At 54.9% G+C, this 14,115-nt stretch overlaps 4 protein-coding genes across 4 annotated transcripts; 1 reads left to right on the forward strand and 3 right to left on the reverse strand.

Moving 5' to 3' along the window:
• Positions 1-1,601: 1,601 nt before the first annotated feature.
• B0T26DRAFT_756590 (Cyanovirin-N) lies at positions 1,602-2,620 on the forward strand (the record flags this gene model as incomplete). Its single annotated transcript, XM_060446119.1, has 3 exons — positions 1,602-1,734; positions 1,790-1,972; positions 2,604-2,620. 3 exons carry the CDS (start codon positions 1,602-1,604, stop codon positions 2,618-2,620), a joined length of 333 nt encoding a protein of 110 aa, XP_060289857.1.
• Positions 2,621-3,069: 449 nt separating this feature from the next.
• On the reverse strand, positions 3,070-7,225 carry B0T26DRAFT_876182 (uncharacterized protein; the record flags this gene model as incomplete). The annotated part of the gene is made up of 6 exons (XM_060448085.1): positions 3,070-3,431; positions 4,933-5,480; positions 5,669-5,777; positions 5,921-6,041; positions 6,113-6,919; positions 7,088-7,225. The coding sequence occupies 6 exons, from the start codon at positions 7,223-7,225 to the stop codon at positions 3,145-3,147; spliced, it is 2,010 nt and encodes a 669-aa protein (XP_060289858.1). The 3' UTR covers positions 3,070-3,144.
• A 1,975-nt stretch (positions 7,226-9,200) lies between these two features.
• B0T26DRAFT_626149 (uncharacterized protein) lies at positions 9,201-9,737 on the reverse strand (the record flags this gene model as incomplete). The annotated part of the gene is made up of 2 exons (XM_060436181.1): positions 9,201-9,423; positions 9,499-9,737. Coding segments are annotated over 2 exons (462 nt in total), but the record flags the coding sequence as incomplete, so codon positions are not given.
• A 1,810-nt stretch (positions 9,738-11,547) lies between these two features.
• On the reverse strand, positions 11,548-13,041 carry B0T26DRAFT_488089 (uncharacterized protein). Its single transcript, XM_060435310.1, has 2 exons — positions 12,102-13,041; positions 11,548-12,030 (listed from the first exon to the last, which is right to left on the reverse strand). The coding sequence occupies exons 1-2, from the start codon at positions 12,764-12,766 to the stop codon at positions 11,724-11,726; spliced, it is 972 nt and encodes a 323-aa protein (XP_060289860.1). The 5' UTR covers positions 12,767-13,041; the 3' UTR covers positions 11,548-11,723.
• Between the last annotated feature and the right edge of the window lie 1,074 nt (positions 13,042-14,115).

Consider the following 14,115-nt stretch of genomic DNA (forward strand, 5'->3'; position numbering starts at 1 on the left):
TCGCAATGCACCAGCCACGCTTCTTCACTCGCGATATTTCAAGCATGATTCCTTGGCGACGATGGGTAAGGAACTGCAGCCTCCTTGTGGCACTAGGAGTGGCCAGCGTGGCACTAGGACTGGCTAGCGTGGCAAGGACAAGGGAAGCAGTTGCCTGGCCCGATGTGAACAGGGTTTCTTACCTTTTTGTAAGGGATCCCTTCCCTGCTTCTCACGCTGGTTGGAACCTTGTTCCAACCCAAGTCGGGTTTAATTGGGGTCAAGATCTGCATTTAACCCTGATCGGTCGGGACCACGGATTAACAACCAAGAGAAACGCCCAAAACCCCAAAAGGTGCTCCATTCTCATCAAGTGCGTACCTAGGTAATTACCAAATGCAGCAGCAACGACGCCATATATATGTATATATACATATGTAAATAACTATATATACATACATATATAACTGTATATACATACATATATAACTATATATATATATATATATATATATATTGATAATTGTACGGGTTTCGGCCGGTCTCGTCTACCCCGCGACTGCTTGAACTGCGTGCGGGGATGCCCGCCTGGCAATCAGCGTTGTTGCCTTCACCGCCTCCGCACCAGGGAAAGTGACGGCCCGGGCCGAGCTGATGGCGTGACGGCTCCACAGCGGCCGCTGCGACGGAATTGCTTGGATGGCGCGTATAAGCACGTGCCCGAGCGACTGCACACAGTGTCGAGGACCCCCCCCCCAGCCCCTGGCTAATTAATAATGAACGGTAATAATGAACGGCAAAGACTGGTCGTCGGCTATATGTAGCTCAATATCCACAGCAACGCGCGAGCCCGTGTACGACGATATGAACAAGCAGTAAATGTTAAATATGATCCTCAACCAAGCATTAAGTTGGGATGTACCTTGCTCGTTGATTACCGGGGGCACTGGCAGGTATCCAGGATGCTTACTGCTCCAATGGCAAGGACTTCAACAGAGTTGGCTGCGATGGAAATTAAGACTTTCGGACTACTAATACTCAAAGTCGTCATTTGCCCAATCTCAATCCGCAATCCTCTCTTGATAACCCCTCGCCAGAAGCTATGTCGACGGGCGGGTTGCCATCCACAGTCCTTATGACGTTTTGTAACACGTGTTGACATTGGAAAGGGGCTCTACGGAGCCCAGAGCCTAGAGAGGCATGAATCATTGGTTCGCTGTTGTGTGGCCCCGCTTCCCCCCTCCTCGCCAAGGTACCGAATATCGATCACGCGATGTTGGTTGGCCTCTACGACGGCTGCCAAGGCTGAGCCGATAGAGCTAATGTCCCTACAAGGAGCCGTCTTGACTGCGGGACGCGGCAGGCAGCGCGGCAAGACGGCCTAGCGGGTCTTTGCATGTTCTTGCCGCCGAGCTGAACACCGCCTCTGGGACTGAACAAAAAATATCCCTCGTGCGGGGGTTGTGTGGCGGTTGACCCGGAGGGCAAGCCCCAGGTATTTAGTTCTGTTGTTGGCATATATAGGTGCGTGGCCCAGCCTCCCATTTCCTGCGCTAGAAAACCTTCAGTCATCAATAACTGCTGCCTTTTACATAAAAAACGTGCCTATCAACCCAGAAACCATGTCCTTCCACTCCAGCGCTTCCGACGTCCGCGTTGACGATGGCCACATTCTGCGCGCTCGCCTAGACAACGGCCAGGGAGAGCAAGTCGACGCTGAGCTCGACCTCAACACTGCTGTTGGCAACGACAACGGTAGGGCCAAGCCCAGCATCCCGGCCCAATACCGGAGGCTTTCTAACATCAACAGGCAACTTTGTGTGGGGCGGCGAGAAGTTCGCCGAGAGTGCCGAGAACATCAGCTTCTCACTTGAGGGCGGCGATGGCGTCCCCATTCTCCGCGCCAGCCTCCGCGACCTCGAGGACAACCTCAACGACCGCGACCTCAACCTCGCCGAGCGCATTCGCAACGAGGGCGGCAGCCTCGTCTTTGGTATGTTTGATGTTCACCATTCCTCGCTCCCTCACGAATTGTCAAGTGCATACATTTCTCGCTCCCTCACGAATTGTCAAGTGCATACATCTCCCGCTCCCTCACGAATTGTCAAGTGCATACATTTCTCGCTCCCTCACGAATTGTCAAGTGCATACATCTCCCGCTCCCTCACGAATTGTCAAGTGCATACATCTCCCGCTCCCTCACGAATTGTCAAGTGCATACATTTCTCGCTCCCTCACGAATTGTCAAGTGCATACATCTCCCGCTCCCTCACGAATTGTCAAGTGCATACATTTCTCGCTCCCTCACGAATTGTCAAGTGCATACATCTCCCGCTCCCTCACGAATTGTCAAGTGCATACATCTCCCGCTCCCTCACGAATTGTCAAAGTGCATACATCTAATCTACGTTTGTGATTTGCAGAGTAAGTGGCGGGCTCACATGAGTCTTGGAACCGGCTAGGGGCAAATTACTAGATGAACAATTTACATAATTATGGGCTCCCTAGCCACATGGCGTATCACATTGCCTGGAATAGCGAATGAAGTTTAACGGCAACCAATGGCGAGCTATCACTGCCACTTTTTATGAATTGATCTGCTCTTCTCCTTCGATGATTTTCAGTCTTCCAGCCAGACTGACCGACTCCCGGCCTCGGCCATCTAGCCTGTGTGGCCTAAAATATTAGCGTGCACTATGAATGTGCAATGCAAAGATTCCTTTGTTTTTGAAGTTAACGTGGTGGAGTTCGGGGGCTTGTGAGTGGAGCCTAGGGAACAAGCTCGGCAGGAACAAAGGGTGGTATGATTCCACGTCCTGCAAATTGTGCCGAAGAAAGTGTAATAGATGGTAAACAATCGCATGCGTACCTCCCTCCGTATGCAGGTAACAGGAGTTGGGGTCATTGAATTAGCAACAAAGAAGAAAACAGGGTCATGTTCAATGAGGTATATGAAATAGGTCGTCCCATAGGGAGACATTATTCAAAATTGGTGTACAATGTATATTATTCCGGTGCTGATTCATCAGCCATCTATCAACAAGCGAATGACAAAGAAAAGCGCCCGGCTACCCAGACATGAAGAAAACTAGACGCTTACTGTGCTAGCGACAGTAACCCCCCCCCACTCATCCTATCCATCTACCGTATCTGGCTATTGCTATATCACTGTCCTGCACCTTGAGGAGGAGATGGGTGATAAGTCGCACAATGATAGCAGAGTATGAACTCGGTCTTCGTCACGTCGTCTTCTTCGTAGTGCTCGAAGCAGTCGTTCATCTCCGCAATGTCGGCAGTGTACTTGCCGGTGGCGGGATCAATAGGGGCGGTCGAGATGTAAGCCACGCACGCCTCCCAGAGATCAACATTGGTCAGGTCCTCGTGGGCCTGGGACTGGCCTGCCTGCCGGGACACCCATCCAGCGGCGAGCTCTTTGACTTCGCCATTCGTCACTACACAAGCTGAGTGCATACATATGGGATCATCCCGATGAATGCAAGCGCAAAGGTAGGTGACGGTGGATTTCTTACACATCGTGACTTGATGTTGCGTGCTCTGTGATCCGTTTGGTTTTGTTTGGGTAGAGTGAGTTTCGGCTGCTGAGAGGCTGGTGGGTGAGCTTGCAGAAGTGATGGGATGCAGATGATAAATACTGAGTGACTTTAAATATAAAATAACGACGACAATTATGGCGATATTGTTTAAGAATAATCTGCTTGTTGGCCGTTATATATGGTTGTTCAAAAACAGGAGGGGGTCAATTGCACTACAACAGGGCTTTTTAGATATGATGTTAGTAAATAGGGGGATTAGGTATCAAAGGATATTCGAATGCAATATCGTTGAGGCAAGAAATGGACTCCAGATTTGAACAGAGAGTAATTAAATACAAGCTAGGATTGAATAGCCCGTTTGATAGTACCCGCCAACATGTCATTTACCAGTGATAAACACCCCTATGAGTAGGATCCTGGAGAGAACATATGATTCAGCGTTTGCTGGTTAGCCACCAGGGTGCAAGTTTCAATCCATGGGCTGCCAGAGCACGACCGGCTACTGTGAGGGAAGGGACAGTGAGTCAAAATAAGAACGCATTCTTAGCAATCAGCGCTCAATTAAACAAGACCAACGGTGGGCGAGCCCGCGAATGTTAGACGGGAAACAAACGGTGACTATTGTCTGAGATAATCAATTGGTAGTTTGTAACTGTTTTGGGAACCTGTAAAACCGGCCCTTCACCCCCCACCCCTCCCCTCCCGCTATAACAGTTCCTGTGCAGCCCTATGATTACGCTTCCACCACTCCTCGTCGTCTCATTTGACCGGAGAGGGGTGTTTGTATCAACCTCTGGTGGCAAAATCGCAAGGTTGTATCCTCGCCATCACTTCCCCTCTCCCCTCCCCCCAAACACCATGCAACATAGCCCCGGCGGTGAAGGTTGTGAGATGACACTGTTCTGTCTCCTTTCTCACCCACCCATCATGGTTTCAAGAAATTGGCGCGGCCTGTCTGGACTGCAGCGAATAACGATGGTGGTTTGTTGAGCTCTGGGCGGTGTGGTGGTGGCGTGGTCAGCTGGTGGTTGCTGGCTGACAAATCTCCTGGCAGAGTAGCTAGTGCCTCCCGGGCCGGGCCACCGCCGCTCGCTTTTCCCACAATCTAGGCCGCCAAAATTTGTCAGCGGCGGCTCTGAGACTCTCGGATCATCGTTCCTTTCATTGCTGTCATTGTTCCTTTCATTGTTGCACCGTTCCTTTCATTGTTGTCACCGTTCCTTTCGTTGTTGTCACCGTTGGCGATTTGCTGTCATCGTTGGTGATTGCTCGGCTGCCAGTTTCCCTCACCGCCCCCGGAAAGTGACGAACTTGGACGGGCCTTCTGAGCGACCGCGCCGGCGGGGGGAATGGTAGCGATTTGTTGGCGACTCTGTTCGGGTGCGTCCAGGCGGCGGACTGTCCGATGGTGTGTCAGGCGGACTGTCCGATGGTGTGTCAGGCGGATAGGGGAGCTGGCCAGTGGACCGAGCGTGTGTGTAGTAGTCGCCGTAGCTGTGACTCCGGCGGTAGTGCCGTGGACCGGCGACCACGGGCCAGTCCTCGCGGTATGATGGGGGACGGCCACGCATGGGGGAGTGTCGGCGATCCGAGTCTGTGCCAGAGTCGGTGCTCAGGTCGCGGGGACGGCGACGCCCTCGGCCGTGGTTTGCGGCGCTGCGGTGCTCGCGGTGCTCGCGGGCCATCATGGTGAAGGCGGTGGCGGCGACGGCACCAGCCAGGCCGGCCTTGGCAAGGTGCATCGTCTTGTGGTCCTTGCTTGTGGCCAACTTGAGCACCTGGTCGGCCGTGAGGGCCGATGCTGTCAGGCCGACGACGAAGTCGATGTCCTCGCCGAGGTCAACCTTGTTGGTGACATCGGCGAGGAAGCCGTGGGACGGTGCAGGTTGAGGTGGGTTGTGCGATAGCTGGTTATTATTGTGGTAGTTGTTGTTGTGGTAGTTGTTGCTGTTGTTTGAGTGGCTCATTTCTTCTTTTTCTCTTCTTGTCTCTTTCCTTGCGTGGTGGGTTTGTGCGTGGCGGTGGTGAAAATCGACAGTCACTCTGGACGGGGGGTGTGCTTATTAAGTATTGCATCTTGGGAATTTTGGGACGTGGGATTCTGCGGTCCCTACTGGGCGTTAGCAGTCGCTTACGGGCGGTCACGCTCACTGGAACTCGGGACATTGGGGATGGGGTGACGGTCAAACCGCAGGCCTTGTGACTCGGAATAGGCTGAATGTGTCCCGTGCAGCTCCGTGGCAACTAACAGAGCACCAGGTTCGGGGATAACCGGGTTCATTCTGGGGACATTAATTGCCAACCCGATCCGTTCCCCAATTCTCATACAAATTCGTGATCGCTATGCCATCCATTGCTATAATCAAACTCTGCCCAAACTTGGTTACAAATGCCCGTGTAGCAGCCATCGTCCGAGTGCAGCACCGTCTTGGCCCCGCTGTCGACATCAACACTATACACGCTCCTTCCAAGGTCGGTGACAAAGATCTGGCGTCTTTGCAGGTCGAGCTTGAGGCCGATGGGTTCGTGGAAGTGCCGCGCAATGATTTCCGGATCCGGTTTCGGTCCACTGCCGCTACTGGACCGGACAGAGAGGCGCGGTTAAGGGAGCTGCCGCGGAGGTGCTCGCCACGGTCAGTCCAGTAGGCCTTGCCGGCGCGCTCGTCGACAGTAATGCTCACGCACCTCTGAAGCAACGCGTCTGCCTTATCCGCGGCTCGCCGCTGCACCAGCACCTCGTGATCTTTCCCGTCAAGGCCGCATCGGTGCACGCCCATGGCCTCACGGCCACAGAAATACAGCTGCTTCCGTGACGGCACCGCCACGAGCTGCTTGGGCGTGTAGACTTGACCGGCCGGCATAACCGTTTGCACGTCGCTGCCGTCCAGCCGGCTCGACATGACGCTGCCGTCGCGTACAGCAGCGTTTGCCCCCATGTTGGTCCAGTACATGCAGTCCCCAGCCATGTCGATGCCGTCCGGCGCAGGCTGTCCACTCATCACAGTGGTCACCTCCGCCGTGCGGCCGTCGCGCCGCAGAATCTTACCATTGCGCGCCACCTCATCAAGTTGCGACAGGTTGCCGCCCAGGCCCACGTCGAGGAAGTAGAGAGTAGGTTGTTGTTGCTGCTGTTTTTGCGCTCCTTGCAGCTGCTGGGGCGACTGCACTGGAGGAGCCTGTGGCTGCGTCTGTGGTGGGTATAGGCTGCCCTTGTCGCTCTTGAGACCGAGTCTGCCTTGTGCCAGGTACTCTTTGCGAAGCCAGTCGACGGTCAGAGTGCCGCCGAGCCCACGCTCCTGGATGTAGTTGTCTTCGATAAATGCCACCGTGTCGAGGCCGATTTGGTCCATGAAGCGACACGGCCCGATCTCGGAGCGGAACATGTGCTGCCTGGTTGGCCACACGGTTCAGCATCAGCCGCGACTTAAACGAGGAGCTGTTGGACGCGAGAATTCAGTCCGCTGGTGCCTTGCGGTCTCGCTCGGCGAATGTGTCCAGCTTGAGCTCGAGCTTCTCGGGGACCGCCTCAATCGGGGACTGCCTCAATCGGGGACCGCCTCAAATACGAGCCAGGCGTCCTGGGCCCCCGTCTCAATTTCTTCGTACGCCGCATACGAACCAAAATGAGTCTCGTCTTTGCTGGCGGGGAGATGTTTTGTGTATTCGTGCTTGTTGTCATCGATGTACTGCATGGCGGCCTGCCGTGCCTCGGCCGAAGGGTCGCGGATCTGCACATTGTATCCGCCCGTGACAAAAACGCAGGCATGCGACGACCCAGCACGCCCGCGCCGAGAACGGCAATGGGCCGAGAGCCAATGGTTGGAGGCGTTCAAGGCATTGCGATGTTAATTGTTGGTCTAAGAACAGTACAGGGTATATGATGTGGTGATTAGGGTCATCAAATTTCGTGATGAAAATAGAGTGTAAACAAAACACAGCGGCGGCTTCAGGGTACTTGAGGAAGCAGACGATGATGAGGTGTCCCGTCGGTTATAAAGAGCGTAGCCCCGTCGCGTCCGAGGCAAAAACTCGGAAGCAGCAAGACAGGAAAGCCAAAGACCGAAGCGCGCTCGGAAGGCGCATCTGTCGTCAATGGCCCATAATCTCGGCCTCGACTATGCGTGGCTTTCCCATAGATACCGCCATATCCCAAGTGGTTTTGCACGACAAACTTCCTAGGCTTCCCCTGACAGATGCGGTTTTACAGCCCCCCGTGTCCATACTGTTTTGCCCCCCTGTGAGTGTGAAGGCATACCTGCCTACAAGAAAGAAGAATTTAAGAAGGATGAATCGTTCTAGTTCTAGGGTTCTGGAGCAAATGCTAATGAAGGCTAATGCATAGACCACCTCATGCTTATGTGAGCATGACATCATATGAGCATGACAGTGGGCCTCGGACTGTCGATGGCAAGTGGCCTAGAGTCGCGTATATCCGCGTCGCGTAGTATAGGAACTTGTTAGAATTCGTAAGCGGGTAATTAACCCGAGTCATACCCCTAAGTCGCGGTAGGCATACGACATATCGAGGTGGGATATTAACGGGGCAGGCCAATAACAGGTGAAATTTGGCGATACTGCCCGAGAGAGGATTTTATAGAAGATAAAAGAAGAACCAGACGTTCGTCTCTAGCTAAAGCCGGAAGACCGGGCGGGTTAAGTGCGGGGCCGTGGCGATCCGTGTTCCGGACAAGGTTACCGTTGCCAACTCCAGGAGAACAACCCTGCTCGGAGCTCTACAACCGCCACCGCGCTGCCTACATCCCCTTCGCCACGGGAGCCCGCGGCTGTATTGGTTTCAACTTTGCCCTGCTCGAAATCAAAGTCCTGCTGCCTGAGCTCGTGTTCCGCTATGAGTGTGCCCGTGAGGCCTCGAGGCCGTCGAGTACGACCCTGAGTTCCAGCTCATCCGCCCCCTCAATCTGTACTGCACCGCTAAGCGCAGGACCGTTTGGGTAGCAAAGACAAATCTTGAAGGGCCGGCAGCATGAGGGAGTCTTACCGCGAAGGCACATTGTATATGACTGCTGCTGCTGGCCTGTTTGCTTTTGGCGGGGCCGAAGTTATGCAAGCGACCTGCGATTTTACGTCTTGTCCATTTATTTCTACGTGCTTCACTTTAGAAAGTGACCGCATTGACATCCTGACTAGAGTGAGATTATAAGAAACCATGCCATGTCCATGCCTGAAGCTGTGAAGCCGCTCAAATGGTTGGTCACTCCCCTGCAACCCTTATGAAACTAGAGGCCGAGACACAGAATGATAAAGCTGTGATAACTGTGCACTCGAGAGCAGACATTTAACTTCAAACACAAAGTCACGTGGCATGGAATAGGCTTCAAAGAGCAAAACAGGTTATTGTCTATCGCAAGCAAATCTCCACTTACTTTGAAGCATCAACTCTCGGATCCAAGCCAACGAAAAGAATGTGTTGAATGAAAAGCAAAAAGAAAAAGCGAAGAAAAGAAAGAGTGACGAAAGTTGGAAGCGAGCAAGAACCAAGCGAGTGACTGAAGCGAACCAAGCGAGTGACTGAAGCAAACCAAGGAAAGAAGCACGATCAAAGAAATCAACTCTCTCCGTCAACCCCTCGGCCGACTCCGGCGCCGCACCAGCGCCCCACGCCCACACCTAGACTCCCCTTTCCAGCGAAGTCATTGAACTGGTGCTCTAGAAGCAGTTCTTCTTGACGGAGCTGATGCCGAGCAGCTCTGCAGCAAGGTTGACGAGGGCCTTGCCGCCGAGCTTGAGGCGCTGGGCGCGCGTCTTGGCCTTGAGGAGTAGCTTGACGGCCTTCTTGACGCCGCCGAGGAGCTTGATGTACTTCTTGATGCGCAGCAGCTTGGCGGCGGGGATGGCCGTGGTACCAAGTAGCTTGACAATGGCGGCGATGCTGTGTTTGTCAGCCTCGACAGATCCCTCAAGGCCAAGTCCAGGAGCTGGGATCGGGGCAGGGTAAGCTACTCACCACTTGGCAATCTTCCAGACGGAAGTGCGGGCCTCGAGCTCGCTGCGCGCAACGACGGCGGAGAAGTCGGCCTCGTCGGAGACATCGCGGCGCAGCTTGGCGTCGGGCGCGCGGATGCCGTGGTCGACGAGGTACTTGTGCAGGGCGTCGTCGCCGGCCTCGAGCACGGCGTCCGGGATCGCGTCGATCTGGTCCAGCAGCTTGTCGAGCGGGGAGTCGAACTCGCCCGTGAAGTTGAAGTCGCCCACGTCGGGCACCGCGACGTCGGGGACAGCCGTCGGCGTCGGGGCGCGAGCGGCCAAGACGTCCGTCTCGGCGTCCCAGTCGTCCGTGTCGGGGATCAGGCCGTGCGGTCCGGTGCCCTGGGGCGAGGGCAGGGCCAGAGTGGCCGCTGCGAAGAACGAAACGGCGGCGGCGGCGAGGAGCTGGAACTTCATTTTGATGGTGTTGTCGTTGTTGTCGTTGTTGTCGTTGTTGTCGTTGTTGTCGTTGTTGTTGTTGTTGTTATTGGTGTTATTCTTTGGTTTTGCGACGAGATATAATGAGGGTTGCTTGCAGAGAGCGTGGAGCTTGTAGCTGAAAGATGGGAGTTGGTACTTGAATGAGAGTTGAAGAGTGAGTGTTGTGAAGTGCAAGTGAAGGCTGGAAGGGCTGTTGATGTTGCTGTGATGATCCAAAGCAGGAGAGATGGCGATGGCGATAGCGCCGCTTTATACCACGATCACGACAATATTTTTCTCTAGAGGCCCGAGTGTCGAGAGACAGGTTCCCCGAGGCCATGCTCCCCGTTGCCTTCACGATGACCCGGTTGACTTGTCGGCATGTTTCTCTGCCCCTTTTCCAATCTCGGTGGAAAGCTGTCCTGCTGATGCCAAGGTTGTTGATTTCCTGGCCGACGGCAAGACCGAAGATGGTGTAAAATTAGACATGGAGTAGATGCAAGTCCAAGCTTACCATCAGAGCAAAGCTTACCATCAGAGCAAAGCTTACCATCAGAGCAAGGCTTACTATCAGAGCAAGAATATGACTACCTCTGTCACGGGCTTTTGATCTTGACAGAGGAGCAAGTCTGGTCGCCGAAGACAGGACATGACGCCCTGGAACATGATCTTGATTCTGCATTGATTACATCTCATAGTGTTGTTCCCAGCTCAGCCTCAGCCCAGCGGCACGACGCAATAAGCACGGCTGTGATGGACCGGCCGAGACCTTTTCCCCGCAATCTCAACAGATCTGCTCCATGTCTCGGGAAAAGTCTCGGGAAAAGTACGAGTTAACGGCGCGCGTGGGCTGAAGTTGGTCCGTGCCAAGCGATAAGCAGTGGGGCGCCTCCAGCTCCCCACTCCAGACAGCCCTGTGAAACAGGAGCGAGGCGTTAATGCGAGCCCTGAAATAGCACCAGCTGAACCCTGCCCGTCCCCCACACGCCAACATCCGATCTTCGTCGATCGGTGCGGGACCCTGGGAGCGCGGGCCTGGGCCGACACCGCACAGCAAACAGCCTGTTGCCCGCTTTTTTCCCTTCCACGGCTTTAAAATCCTTCCCGAGAAAGGCGTAAGTCGATGAGAAACTAATGGAAATATGGATCAAAGCGGAGGAACTGGCGCCCCGACCACGACATTCGGCATTGGGTTGCTGGCTTGGCCTTCATGGATCCGCAATTTGCGCTCCTCATCAACTTCCAGCCGAGCCCCTATTTCGTACGTCGAGAAAGGGTATGCATCTAGACCCATAAAGCTGCCAGTTTGGAAAGCACAAGACAAACATAATTCGCTGCAATATTAACAATGGCCGGCCTCAATTCGGCCACATCTGAAGTCTAACCCACCACGTCGGACACAATGCCCTCGTTTGGGTTCGGTCAGAGACACTCATCGTGGAGCAAGACGTAAGACCTCCTTATCCCTTGGTCATAATCCCTCGGCCATAATCCCTTGGCCATAATCCCACTGCTCACTATCATGGTTCTACACTGCTCACTATCATGGTTCTACACTGCTCACTATCATGGTTCTACACACACTTTGCATAGGGCATCGGGAGCACATGAAATGTAACGTGTCATTCGTCGTCATCATTCGTCGTCATTATTCAGTATCAGGACCATAAATACATATTTACACGGCAAACTCCAGCCACCCAATCCGGCCACGCCAGAAGAACCACCAACTCCCAAAAGGCTGCAACCCGCATTCGCCGACATCCCAGATGCAGTGCAAGATGCTTAAACAGCAGATTTATTAGAGCTGGGCTTCGTGGCAGAATCTGATAGACCCGAGCTCGACAGCTTTCTATACAAGCTGCTGGCTTTGTATTTTTCGTTGATGCCCCGCACCAGGGGAGCAAGGGCGGGGAGGTTGGCGGCCCAGACTCCCAGGCACATCTCCACCATGACCCAGAATGTCGGGTTGAAGGCCTGCAGTATGTACGGCCCCTTGTCGCCAGGCCGGGACACGTACCCAAAGTTCAGCCTCCCGGTGGGATAGGCGACGGACAGGAAGACTAGCCGCAGAATCCCGGCCAGAGTCGATCTGTTAGACAAGACACAGCGGTCAGCCGCCGTCTAATGATGGGGGGGAGAGTGGCGTTGGGGAAAACTCACATGCCGCCCAAGAGAAACACGAAGCACACCATGACTTTCTTGGCCGGCCGCTGCGGCAGCCTCCAGATGTACGGCAGGGGTAGGACCAAGACGAGCAGATCGGTCACGACGCTCGTAGCAGCGAAGGCGATCAACAAGGCGCCCTTGTCTCCGCAACCACGGGCCGCGGCCTGCTGGTCGAGCCCGACCTCGAGCTCCGGGTGGGGGCCGCAGAGGAGCAGGTCGGCAAGGAAGAAGGACAGGGTCCAGGCGACGATCAAGACGATGAGGGCGTTGTTGTAGCGGCGGAAGCTGTCCCAGAAGCCAAAGATGCGGCGACACAGGTACAGCAGCGACAGCTTGATGGCGCCAAAGGCGATCTTCTCGATGACGATCATGGCGAAGTCGACCTTGAGCTCGACGAGCGCCTCGTCGTCCTTGGAGTGGGCCGAGATGGCGGCGCCCGCGCCGCCCTCGATGCCATTGTAGAACTGGATGCCCGTGCAAGCGCACACGACCACCAGCCCGAGCACGATGAAGTAGTCGTCCAGATAGAGCCTGCAGTTGGGGAACGGCTGCGGCGCGTACGAGAGGCGCACCCAGAACCTCAGGCAGGTGAGCACGACGCCGACGCCAGCGAAGACGCCATATATCGGCAGTACGATGGAGGGCGGATAGAGCGTCATGGCCGGCCGAAGTGGCAGTTTATCTGCGTGACGAGGCGAGTGCAGTCTTGGTTCAGCGTTGCACAGGCGGCAAGGTTCTCCTTACTCCACTGCTTGCTTACAGTATGTACATGATAGAGTGGGTAAAGAGAGGGGGGTCGTCAACATCTGGAGCCCGGGGGTCGTCAACATCTGGCAGCCCGGGGGCCGACAGGATACATATCTCTCGTGGGCGATGCTTTCTTTGGGCGACGCTTCAGTAAAGTTTGAGAGGGCTGTGGCTGAGGTTGTTTCTGTCCCCCCCCCCCCCCCCCCTCAGCTGCAATCTTACAATCTCACCCAGATCTGGGGCGATCCGCAATGGGCCTCGCGCCGCGTCTAGCGTCTAGGAACGGTGCTCAGTGTCACCAAAATGGAGCGTTGCCGCCTCTTCCCTCACGGCACAAGTTGGCCTGGCCGAGGTGCCACGGTGCATCTAGAAGTCCTTGAGCAGGGACGGGCGCCCTAGCTACTCACCCTCTGAAACAGCCCCTGGTTATCTCTAAGTTAGCGTCAATTGAACAGCGCCTTACAGAGCCTTGGCGGCCACAATCACTACACCAACCGCTGTACGGAGTATCCAAGCCGCTACATTGGCGTATGTATGGGACTTACACAGAGCCGCTACATCGGCGCATGTATGGGACCTTGCACAGCAGCGCAATAATCCGCCTACGCCACTGCATCACAGCTCTTGGCCACCCGACGAGTTGCATCCATCGACCCCGTGACGAATAGCTCGACCAATGCCTCCACAGCGGCAACCGTTGCGGCAACCGTTGCGGCAAGACGAAAACTGGTGGGAGTTTGTGCACCGTCTCACAACATCGAAAGGTTCTGCGCATGGCATTTTTGTAGAAGGATTTGAGTATTGTACCTCGTATCCGACCGCACGGAGTCGCGTGGTAACCTTTTAAGACCCCATCTCGCACAACCTGAGTTGGAACACATCCTGCGAAATGCCCAAGCTCAACCGACGAAAACGGCTACCGACTAGCTGGGAGGCAAGGTCAATACCGGAAAGAGCCCCGGGCAAATTATTAATAGAGCGGGGCATCCCAAGAGACGGGATCGTACATGTGTCTTTGCCGTAAGGGTGGGTAGGAGCAGAGGATCCTGCGGCGGGTTTGATAACGGATGATTCAGTCAGACAGACAGTCGGGGCGGCGGCAGAACACCCCAACCCAGTCGGGGCGGCAGAGCACCCAACCCTGTCCCGCCCAGTGGAGTGTGCCGCTTTTCGCAGCGCGCCTCAACCAACACAACACAGATTGGGAGCCCAGATCTTGCTGCCTCTTGCGTAATTGGGTAGCCATCCGTAGGTCGGGTGG

Source organism: Lasiosphaeria miniovina (genome assembly GCF_030549165.1).
Source record: "Lasiosphaeria miniovina strain SMH2392-1A chromosome Unknown B0T26scaffold_8, whole genome shotgun sequence".
Taxonomy (NCBI): domain Eukaryota; kingdom Fungi; phylum Ascomycota; class Sordariomycetes; order Sordariales; family Lasiosphaeriaceae; genus Lasiosphaeria; species Lasiosphaeria miniovina.